The 12297-nt window shown below is 37.8% G+C and overlaps 1 protein-coding gene across 4 annotated transcripts in view; it reads left to right on the top strand.

The window, feature by feature from the left end:
* Rbm41 (RNA binding motif protein 41) overlaps nucleotides 1-12297 on the top strand; it is a 52856-nt gene that overhangs the window by 4940 nt on the left and 35619 nt on the right. For 2 of the 4 annotated variants that reach the window (XR_008217825.1, XM_052736663.1), the window contains exons 4-5: nucleotides 310-514; nucleotides 2270-2341. Coding sequence is in view for 3 of the 4 variants with exons in the window: in XM_052736663.1 (XP_052592623.1) it covers nucleotides 310-514; nucleotides 2270-2341 (277 nt within the window). In the remaining variant the exon portion in view is untranslated. Of the gene's footprint in view, nucleotides 1-309; nucleotides 515-2269; nucleotides 2342-3181; nucleotides 3217-12297 lie in introns of all 4 variants that reach the window. The other 2 variants (XM_052736677.1, XM_052736673.1) reach the window with 2 other exon arrangements.

Here is a 12297-nt window from a genome sequence, read left to right as displayed (position 1 = left end):
AACCATCAAGCAGTCCTGCTGGAATGATCTTCGGCAAGCAGGAACAGCTGAACTCCCCAACATGGTGGTTGCTTTATTTTGTCATTGAGAACTTTGTTGTTTTTAGTTTTCATGAAACTGAGTGTTGAGTCTAAAACTTTTGTTTTTAAGATAGAAACATTGACGAAAGAGAAGTTGTTGGCTAGCCCTTAACTAAAACTTACAAAAACACTTCCAATTTCTGGGCCTTTCCCATCTTCTTTCTTACATGAGGTCTCAGATTTACTTTTGTGTTTTTTGATACAAAGCATCTAATTACCCTGGTTTCAGAGGACAAAGCTGAGGGCAACTCCTGAAGCAATACAGAAACGGCTTCAGGATATTGAAGAAAGGATCTCAGAGCGCCAGCGCATCCTTTGCCTGCCACAGAGGTTTTCAAAGAGCAAACAGCTGACCCGGCGAGAAATGGAAATTGAAAAGTCTTTATTTCAGGGAACTGATCGTCACTCCTTCCTTAAGGCTCTTTATTACCAAGGTATGGGATCCTCACTGACTCTGAAATGTTCTTTAACTGAAAGAAAGATTTAACATCAGGGCATTAGATAGGGGGAATTAGTGAAAGACAAGATGTTACTACTCGTGAGAAATATATAGTCCCATGAGTGCCACAAATGTGTGTAGAGTTACTTGCATGACACCATTGGAAGTGTTATAAAGAGTTTAATCAAATGTCAAGGTGGCATAGAACACAGAGCATCCGAATCTAGTTGGGGGAGTCAGAGGTTGACATTTGTACTATCTTAACAAAGCAACAGGCATTATTTTTTTATGTAAAAGGAAAAGGACATTACAGCTAGTGAATGGATAGGAGCCATACTATGAAAGGACCTGGTATAAGTAGGGAAAAGTGAGAAGTTCAGTGTGGCAGTGAAACAGAGTATGGCGGAGAATGACGTCTGACACATGAAAGGGAAGTAAAGTGAGATTGTGATGGGTCTTTAGACTGAACTGTAAAGTAATGCAAAATGCATACATAAACGGTATGTGTCTTAGCCAGAAAGAATTCTTTTAGCAGCTAATTTTACTCGGCATGGTGGAAGGTACACAGAAAAGGTTTAAGAAATGGTTCCTAGTCTTGTACTAGTCGGCTTGGAGATGCATACATGTACCCTTTAGCAGTAATGCCAGATATACTGGCTCAGTGCCACAGAAGTTCAGAGTTGTATTGGTGTGAGTGAAGAAGGCCTCAGAAGAGGTAAGATTTAAATACTCTTTTAACCCTATCTGTTAGACAGGAGAGAGAATAGCATTTCAGTTGCAGTGATTGGTGTGAGCAGTGTTAATTGGGGGCATTTTAAGAGATCAGCTTGAAAGGGTAGCTCAGAATTCTTGGCTCTTATTCGTTTGATAAGACAGAGGTATATGGAGTTAGTTTGTTTGGTTCATGTGTTTGAATATAGTAGGATGATAAAAGCTGTATTTGAAAATGATTAATGTGCTGGCCAACAAAGAATTAGAGAGGGGAGAGAAAGAATGGCATTCAAGTCATTGAGTTATCAACATCTAGACTAGAGTGACGACAGTGAACTGGAAAGGTGGAATTAGTTGTACGTGATGTGACAAGAAGAATTGATAAAGCCATGGACTGCGAATGAAGGAGGAGGGTCATTGACTGAGAACGAAGTGGAGAGGAATATGGTGAGATAACTCAGATATTTCAAAGCTGGCTAACTTAACAGTGGGTAAAATTCAGTCTTTAGGGGCCATTTGGAAGAAAAATGGTATATTTCATTTAAACAGATTGAATTTGTGAAGGTGGCGGGATTAGCATATGTAGATATTGATGCAGGAATGAAGCAGTAAAGCTGAGGAGAGAAGTCAGAACTGGGTCTATATGTTAAAGTCATGCGAGTGATTGAATGGTGTGTTAAAGCTAGGCTATACAGGTGCCAGGGCAGTGGTAAGGGAGGAAGGAACAAATGAACAGCTTTCTGTGCTGGGACATCATGGCGTACTGAATGTGGACATAGGCTCTGGAAGCAGACTGCCTGGGAAAAACCTGGCTCCCCCACTTACTAGTTGTGAAATGCTGATAAGGCTACCTCTCTATACTTCAGTTCTTTCTCTGTGAAATGAGAATATCAATAATAGCTGTGATGTGGAGTTGTTAGGACAATTAAGTGAGGTAATACATGGAAATCAGAGTAGTACCTGCTATTGGGGTGGGGGGTGGGGGGGTGTCTCTGTTCTGTTTCCTATCTTTGAAACTCCTTACTTTAAACCTTCACAGCATACCACAAAAAGACAAGTGCAGACAAGTACATGACCTCAATGAAGAGGAAGATAAAATTAGGCACAAAAGGCAAGTCGAGAGTTTTCTTACAGTGTTAGATTTAGGAATGTAAACTAGGGTCCCAGACTTCTAAGTTGAGCACTTATTTAATTCCATATTCACTATATGACAATGTTTATAGGAAATTATCTAGAGAGAACATATTGTCCTGATATGAAATATTAAAGAGAGGAGTTAGTAGTTGTCAAGATTTTACATTTAGTTTGTTTTTACTTCTATAGCTTTATTGTACCAGACATACATTGTTCGTGCTGAATTATAGATCCCATTGCACAAATAATTCTGAATATCATTAGTCAGTATAACTATTGATGATGATGATGATAATAATTATAACTAGCATTTTATTTTTAACTGAACCTACAGTAAAATTGCATGGGGCCTTTTTTTGGTGTACAATTCTGTGAATTGAAAATCATGTAGATTTCATGTATCCACCACCACAATCAAGAGAGGGAGCAGCTCCATCACTCAGGCAAACTCTCCTCATACTATCAATCCCCTTTAGAGTCACTCCCATTGCTCCCCACAAGTTCCTGGCAATCACTTATCGCCATTACTTCTGCTTTATCTTTTAGAGACTGTCATATAAATGGAATCATGCAGTGTGTAACCTTGTGAGGCTGGCTTCTTTCACTCAACATAATGCTTTTGAGACTCATCCAAGTTGTTGTTTTTATCAATAACTCATTCATTTTTGTGGAGTCCCATTTCATTGTATGGATATTCCATATCCATTCATGTATTGAAGTGGATTTGGGTTTTCCAGGTTATGGTCTTTATGAATGATATTGATATTAACATTCTTGTGCAGGTTTTTGTGTGAACATAAGTTTTTATTTCTCTAAGGTAAATATCTAGAAGTGGGATTACTGGGTCATATGGTAAGTGCACATTTAACTTTATATGAAACTGCCAAACCATTTTCCAGAGTGGCTGTACCATTTTGCATTCCCACCAATGGTGTATGAGAGTTGACTTGCTCTACATCTTTGTCAGCATTTGGTATTGTCAGTATTTATTGTGATTGTTCTGATAGGTGTGAAGTGTTGCCTCCCTGTTGTTTCAATGTGCCTTTTCTTAATGGCTAATGATGCTGAGCATCTCTCCGTGTGCTTTTTTGCCATCATTATATCCTGTTTGCTAAAGTTTCTGTTCACATCTTTGCCATTTTACCATTGGATTTCTTTTCCTTCCTAATGACTTTTGAGATTTCTTTATATATGCTGAACACAGTCCTTCATTGGATATGTGCTTTACAAATATTTTTTCACAGTCTGGAGCTTGTCATTTCATTCTTTTAGTAGTATGTTTTTAATTGTGCTAAAATTTACATAACATCAAATTTACTATTTTAACCATTTTTGAGTATTTGCTTCTGTGGTGTTAACATATTCTCTAACTATAACCACCCCCATCTCTAGAGCTTTTTAAGTTATACACATTAAAAGCTACTTTAACTTAGCTTATACCCTCTGCCTTCTAGCAACTTTCATTCTACTTTTTGTGAATTTGACTGTTCTATGTACCTCGTGTAAATAAAATTGTGCAATATTTATCTTTTATGATTGGGTTATTTTACTTAGCATAAATGTTTTCATTGCTGATTCATATTGTAGCATGTATCAGAATTCCATTCCTTTTTAAGGCTGCATAATATTCCATTGTATATATATACTGTTTTGTTTAATCAATTCATTCATCAGTGGACACTTCAATTACTTCCATGTTGTAGTTGTTGTGATAATCCTGGTGTGAACATTGGTGTGCAAATGTTTGATATCTGTTTTTAGTTCTTGGTGTACATACACAGAAGTGGAATTGCTGAATCTTGTAATAATTCTATGTTTAATTTTTGGATGACACTCCCTACTGTTCTCTATACAGACTGTCATTTTGTATTCCTACCAGCAATGTACAAAAGTTTCAATTTCTTTAAATTCTCAGGAACACATGTTATTTTTTGGGTTTTCTCTTTTTGGATAATCACTAGTTTAAACAGCATGATGTATCTCATTATGGTTTTGATTTGCATTTCCCAAATAAGTGCTACTATGTATTTTTTCATATACTATTTGGCCATGTAACTTCTATGAATAAATATCCATTCAAGTATCTAGATATCAGTCACTTCTCAGATACATGATTTGTAAATATTTTCTCTTGTTCTGTTTCTGCTTTTTTACTCTTCATAGTATCCTTTAATGCATGGTGTTTTCTCATTTTTCTTCCTTTATCATGTGCTTCTGTTAGCACATCTAAGAAGTCATTACCAAATTCAATATAAAAAAGCATTTCCTCTATGTTATCTTCTGAGCTATTATGGTTTTTGCGCTGTTTAGGTCTTTGATCCATTTTGAGTTAATTTTTGCATATGGCTTAAGATAAGGATCCTGTCACTTGTTGCTATTCAATTTTCCCAGGACCACTTTTTGAAGACTATTCTTTCTGCACTGAATGATATTACTGCTCTATTCAAAGATCATTTACCCTATGGATGAGAGTTGATTTCTGGGCTCTTTAATGGTATATGTGTCTTTTTGCACTGAATGATATTACTGCTCTGTTCAAAGATCATTTACCCTATGGATGAGAGTTGATTTCTGGGCTCATTAGTGGTATATGCGTCTGGCTTTATGCCAGTAGCATGCTGTTGTTTTGTTTTGCTTTCGAGGCAGGGTTTCTCTGTGTAGCCTTGGCTGTCCTGGAACTCACTTTGAGACCAGGTTGGCCTCAAACTCACAGAGATTCGCCTGCCTGTCCCTCCAGAGTGCTGGGATTAAAGGTGTATACCACTGTGCCTGGAATGTAGCATGCTCTTTCAATTTTTGTAGTAAATTTTAAAATCAGGAAGTAATAACCTGTAATACTTATGGTATTTTTTCACATTGTCTTGACTATTTTGGTGGTCCCTTGAGATTCCATGTGTATTTTAGAGTAGAATGTTTTTATTTCTACAGAATCAAATCATTGATAGTTTGGTAGGGAGTGAATTGAATGTGTAGAGAAAGAGCTTAGGCTAGTGAGGATTTCTTAGCCATATTAAGTCTTCTAAATGAGCATGAGTGCTTACCTGCTATTTGCGTTTTTTGATTTCTTTAGTTTTTTTCAACTGCATCTTCTAGCTTTCATTATATAGATCTTGCTCCTCAGAGAAAATGCTTTGAACTCTTGAGTTTATTAGTTGTATGTGCAGACATATATCTGTGTAAGAATTAAGAACTCTGCCTAATACCCGTTGATGTAAAAGACTTCTGGTATTTTCTTCTTGTGGTTTTATAATTACACATTTATATTTACTGCTAATCCATTTTGACTTGGTATTTTTATAACATGAGATCTAGAATGAGATTGACTTTTCTTTCTATGAATGCTTGAGCACCAGTTGCTCAAAGGAGCATCCTTTTTCCCACTTACTTACCTTCACATTCTTTTCAAAAATTATATATATATATATATATATATATATATATATATGTTAATACTTAATATTATAGTAGTTCTAGAAATTTTGTGACCAAGAGAAGAAAAAGTAAAGATATCCACTCAATACTTCTATTTTAAATGGAATAAAAGTAGGAAAGTAATATCAATAAGACACGGGGAATTTATAAATATACAAAAAATACATCATTCTACCAGATGAGTGGATCAAAACTAAATCCCATTCCCTCTCAAATTGATGACTACGTGTGTGTGTGTGTGTGTGTGTGTGTGTGTGTGTGTGTGTGTTTGTATGTTTGCTTTTATATAAAACCTGCTCAGTCCATATAGTCTTGTACAACATTTATATATAAACATACATTAATTGATTGTGTGTGTGTGTGTGTGTGTGTGTGTGTGTGTGTGTGTGTGTGTGTGTGTTTATATACAAAACCTACTCAGTCTGTTTAGTGTTGCAAATGTTGGTTGGCATGTCAGCTAGTGGTTGTATCATGCAGGTCTTATTTAGGCAGCCATATTATTGAGACTTTATGGGTATAGCTTCTCATGCCTTTTTGATTGAGGTTTTTAGCTTGCTTATTTTAATGTATTGGGTTATTTTGATAAGATAGGATTTACATCTATTATTTTATTCGTTCATTTATGGAATTAGTTTTGTCTAGTATGTCATTTTAATTAACTTTTTGATTCCCCCTCCCACCCTCATCAGTGTGTGTGTGTGTGTGTGTGTGTGTGTTTTATTCCAGTCCTGATTATCTTTTTTTAATTCTTTACGTACTTATAATTTACATCCTGAAAGCAGTTTCCCCTACCTCCACTCCTCCAAGCCCCTCCCACCTGTACCTCCCCTCTCCCCCATTTCCCTTCCAAAAAAAAAAAAAAGAGCAGGCCTCCCAGGGATATCAGTTGAACACATAGTAATAAGCTACAATAAGACTAGGCACAAACTCTCATATCAAGGCTGGATGAGGCTTTCCAGTAGGAGGAAAAGGGTCCCAAGAGCAGGCAAAGGAGTCAGGGACAGCCCCCACTCCCACTATTAGGAGTCCCACAAGAACACAAAGCTACACAACTGTAACATATATGCAGTGGACCTAGCTCAGACCCATATAGGGTCCGTGTTTGTCATTTCAGTCTTTGTGAGCCCCTATGCGCCCTGCTTAATTGATTCTGTGGGTCGTGTTCTTGTGGTTTCCTTGACCCCTCTGGTTCCTATAGTCCTTCCTCCCCTTCTTATATGGGGTTCCCCTGGCTTTGTCTAGTGTTTCGCTGTGGGTCTCTGTGTCTGTCCCATCAGTTGTTGGACAATGCTTCTCTGATGACAATAGAAGAATATCATTAGGAATTAAGGATTGCAACTAACATCTTAGATTAAACAAATTAGTTTGCACTAATGACAACTTAATTTTTTAAGTGGTTTTTATTTGTATTTTTTTTACATCCCTACCTCAATTTCCTGTCCTTTCTCTCCTCCTACCCCCCCACTTCCCCTCTGCCACCCCCTATCCACTCCTCTGTTTCTGTTCACAAAAGGACAGATTTCCCATGGATATCAACCAAACATGGCATATCAAGTTTCAGTAAGACTAAGCACCTCCTCATGTATTAAGGCTGTACAAGGCAACCCAGTATGATGAATAGGGTTCTAAAAGCTGGCAAAAGAGTCAGAGACAGCCCCTGCTCCCCCTGTTAGGAGTCCCACAAGTAGACCAAGCTACACAACTGTAACATATATGCAGAGGGCCTAGGTCAGTCCTGTGCAGGCTCTTGGTTGTCTGTTCAGTCTCTGTGAACCCCTAGGAGCCCAGGTTAGTTGATTCTGTGGGTTTCTTGTGATGTCCATGACCCCCCTGGCTCCTAAAATCCTTCCTTCTCCTCTTCTTCAGGATTCCCTGAGCTCCACCTAATGTTTGGCTATGGATCTCTGCATCTGTTTCCATCAGTTGCTGGGTGACTCCTCTCTGATGACAATTGGGCCAGGCACCAATCTATGAGTATGGCAGAATATTGGTAGATGTCATTACATTGACACCTTTCTTTCTTTCTTTTTCTTTCTTTTTCTTTCTTTCTTTCTTTCTTTCTTTCTTTCTTTCTTTCTTTCTTTCTTTCTTTCTTTCTTTCCTTTCTTTCTTTCTTTCTTTCTTTCTTTCTTTCTTTCTTTCTTTCTTTCTTTCTTTCTTTCTTTCTTTCTTTCTTTCTCTTTCTTCCTTCCTTCCTTCCTTTCTTCCTTCCTTCCTTCTTTTCTTTCTTTCTTTTTTTTTGCCAGTTGTGTTTGGCTCTATCCTAGGTCTCTGGGCTGTCCAGCCTCTGGGTCCTGGTGCTCCAGGCAGTGTTAGGTGTGAGCTCACTCTTGTGGCATGGGTCTCAGGCTAGACCAGTCATTGGTTGGCCACTCCCCCAATATCTGTGCCACCTTTACCCCAGCATATCTTGTGGGCAGAACAAATTGTAGATTGAAGGTTATGTGGCTGAGTTGGTAGTATCCCATTCCCTTCACTGAAAGTCTTGCCTGGTAATAGGAGATGGCCAGTTCAGACTATGTATCCCCTATTGCTAGGAGTCTTAGCTGGGGTCACCCTTGTAGATTCCTAGGAGTTTCCATTACACTAGATTTCTACCTCACCTCAAAATGCCCCCTTTTCCAGTCATCTCTTCCAGTACACTCTCCCACATTCTCCCCACCCAATCACTCCTGTTCCCATCCTCACCCACCCCAAGTCCACCCTGGAAATCCATTTCCCCTTCCCAGAGAGATCCAAGTATCCCCCCTTGAGCCCTCCCTCCTTGTTATTTAATTTCTCTGGGTCTGTGGATTGTAGCATGGTTCTCCTTTGCTTTACGGCTAATATCCACTTATGAGTGAGTAGATGCCATGTTTGTCTTTCTGGGTCTGGGTTACCTCACTCGAGATGATTTTTTTCTAGTTCTATCCATTTGCCTGCAAATTTCCTGATAACATTGTTTTAACAGCCTAGTAATACTCCATTGTGTAAATGTACCACATTTTCTTTATCCATTCTTCAGTTCAGGGACATCTAGGTTGTTTCCAGTTTCTGGCTATTACAAACAAAGCTGCTATGAACATAGTTGAGCAAGTGTCCTTGTGGTATGATGGAGTGTCCCCTGGGTCTATGCCCAAGAGTAGTATAGCTGGGTCTTAAGGTAGATTGATTCCTAACTTTCTATGGAACCACCATATTGATTTCCATAGCAGCTGTACAAGTTTGCACTCCCACCAGCAGTGGACGAGTGTTCCCCTTGTTCCACATTCTCGCCAGCATGAGCTGTCACTTATGTTTTTAATCTTAGGCATTCTGACCGGTGTAAGATGGAATCTCAGAGTCATTTTAACTCGCATTTTCCTGATGGCTAAGGATGTTGAAGATTTATTTGTTTCTCAGCCATATGAGTTTGCTCTGTTGAGAGTTCTCTGTTTAGATCTGTACCCCATTTTTAATTAATTGAGTTATTTGGGTTTTTGTTGTCTAGTTTCTTGAGTTCTTTATATATTTTGGAAATTAGCCCTCTGTCAGATGTGGGGCTTGGTGAAGATCTTTCCCATTCTGTAGGTGGCCATTTTGTCCTATTGATGGTATCTTTTGCCTTACAGAAGCTTTTCAGTTTCATGAGGTCTCATTTATTAATTATAATGTTGATCTTAATGTCTGTGCTATTGGTGTTCTGTTCAGGAAGTTGTCTCCTGTGCCCAAGTGTTTAAGGCTATTTCCCAATTTCTCTTCTATCATGTTCAGTGTATCTGGTTTTATGTTGAGGTCTTTGATCCACTTGGGCTTGAGTTTTGTGCAGCGTGATAGATATGGATCTATTTGCATTCTTCTACATGCCAACATCCAGTAAGACCAGCACCATTTGTTGAGGATGCTGTCTTTTTTCCATTGTATAGTTTTGGCTTCTTTGTCAAAAATGAGGTGTCCATAGGTATGTGAATTTACGCCCAGGCCTTTGATTTGATTACATTGATCCACATGTCTGTTTTTATTCCAAGACCATGTGGTTTTTATTACTGCAGCTCTGTAGTTGAGCTTGAAATTAGGGATGGTGATACCTCCAGAAGTTCCTTTATTATACAGGGTTGTTTTAGCTATCCTGGGGTTTTTTGTTTTTCCACATGAAGTTGAATATTGTTCTTTCAAGGTCTGTAAAGAATTGTGTTGGGATTTTAATGGGGATTGTGTTGAATCTGTGGATTGTTTTTGGCAAAATGACCGTTTTTACTATGTTAATCCTACCTATCCATGGGCATGGGAGATCTTTCCATCTTCTGAAATCTTCTACAATTTCTTTCTTCAAAAACTTCAAGTTCATGTCATACAGGTCTTTCACTTGCTTGGTTCGAGTTACACTAAGATATTTTATATTATTTAGAGCTATTGTGAAGGGTGTTGTTTCCCTGATTTCTCTCTCCACCTGTATATTGTTTGTATATGTGAGGCATGCTGATTTCTTTCAAGTTAATCTTGTATCCAGCCACTTTGCTGAAGGTGTTTATCCCTGGTAGAATTTTTGTAGTTGTTTATGTATGCTCTCATATTGTCTACAATTAGTGATACTTTGCTTCCTTTAATGGCAACTTAATTTTAACCATATCTAAAATGCATTGTGTTTCTGTTCTCTTTACTTGTACTATTATTATACAGAGTACATCTGTATAGATTTTCAAGTACATTAGCAGTTTTGTAATTACTGCTTTATTATCAGATAGGATGAAAAATAGTTACAAAGGAAATGACACTTATATCATGTTTTATGTTTACCTCTATAGTCCAATTTATGAGTGCTTTTTCTCTGTATATCTGAGTTACTATGCACTATTTATTTATTTTGACCTAAAATTTTTTTTTCTTGTAGGGCAGGTCTTCTGGTAATGAATTCTGTATCTGAGACTTTCTTCTTCCATTGTTAATAATAATTTTTATAAAAACATTGTTTTAGCATGTATTAATTGTACAAAATACTGAATTTCATTGTGACATTTTCTTATATGCATATAGCGTTCTTTCATCATAGTCATCTCCCAGTTACTTACTAGTTCTTCTTACCCTCTCTCTGGAGAACAGTTCTGATGGATGAAAACTTTTACTTCACAGCATTTTTCTTTCAGCACATTGCATATGCTATCTTATTGCCTCTGGCTTCTGTGGTATCTGATAAGTCAGTTGTTAATTTTACTTGGATCCCTTTCCATGATGAGTCTCTTCTCTTGAGTTGCTGTTTTAAAGATTCATTCTTGGGCAATTTAGTCAATAAAATACTTGCCACGTAAACATGAAAGTTTTGAGTTCAAACCCCAGAACCCACAGAAAAAAGCCGAGCACAGTGACTCATGTTTGCGGTTCCAGGACTGGAAAAGCAAAGGTAGGTGGATCTCTGAGCCTTACTGCCTAGCTAGCCTAGCCTTCTAGAGAAGCTTGAGGTCAGTGAGAGATCCTGTCTCAAAAGGCAAAGTGGATGGTCCTGAGGAACAACAATGAGGTTGTCCTGTGTCCTGTACATGTATGCTCACTTGCATGTATGTGCAACCCCCAACACATGCGTACTGCCCTACGAACATACACATGTAAATATGCACATATACAGATACAAAAAATACTTTTCACATTCCCCTTTGGCAGTTTGGATGTGTATATCTAGGTGTATATCTCTTTGAGTTTATTCTACTTTGATTCTGTTGAGCTGCTTTGATGTATAGATTAATGTTTTTCATCAATTTGGTGATGTTACCATTGTTGCTTTCTTGAAATGTTTTTTCTGCCGCCTTTTCAACTTCTGAGACTCCTGTGATCAGTATGTGCTATCTGAGAGGGTTAATCATCTGCTTCATCCTCTGAGGCTGTTAATTTTTCCTTATTTGGTTTTCCTTCCCAGACTGGATTGTTGTCCTCTGAGTAGATAGTGGGGTTATCTTCAAGTTTGTAGAGTCTTTCTTCTGCCCGCTCAAATCTGTTAAGTTCTGTTAGTGAAGGGTTCCTGTGGTTACTTCACGTGCAACTCCGGAATTCCCACTAGGGTCTTTATTTTCGTTGCCTCTGCTTACTTTTAATTTCTATTTCATCAGGTGGTCTGAATTTTACCTTCAGTTGTTTAAGGAACTTAGAATGACTGTTTTACAATTTTGTCTAGTTAACCTAGCAAACATGCTTCTATTTTTCTATTCCTGTGTATAGGCCATGCTTTCCTCTTTCTTTATGATATGCTGTATTTTTGTTGAAAATTAGAGATTTTAAGTAGTATAATGTGGTCATTCTTAAAATCAATCCACCATCACCACTACTCCATGGATTTGTTGATGTCACTGTTTAGTAATTTTCCTATGTATTTAATTCTAAAAATTGTATCATCTCTCTACTTCCTTAACAATAAAGTCATTCTCTATGATTGAAGAGAGTTTCCTTAAATGTCTTGAACCAGAACGTCTGTCATCCTTTGCTTAAGGGTCCATGTGTATGTAGCTTGGAACACCCTTTCAGTACTCAGACACTTGACAACTCTTCCTTAGACTT

This window comes from Peromyscus californicus, unplaced genomic scaffold (assembly GCF_007827085.1).
Source record: "Peromyscus californicus insignis strain IS unplaced genomic scaffold, ASM782708v3 Scaffold_10__1_contigs__length_136768540, whole genome shotgun sequence".
Taxonomy (NCBI): domain Eukaryota; kingdom Metazoa; phylum Chordata; class Mammalia; order Rodentia; family Cricetidae; genus Peromyscus; species Peromyscus californicus.
The sequence above is the reverse complement of the archived record's forward strand: the minus strand, read 5'-3'. Positions and strand labels throughout refer to the sequence as shown.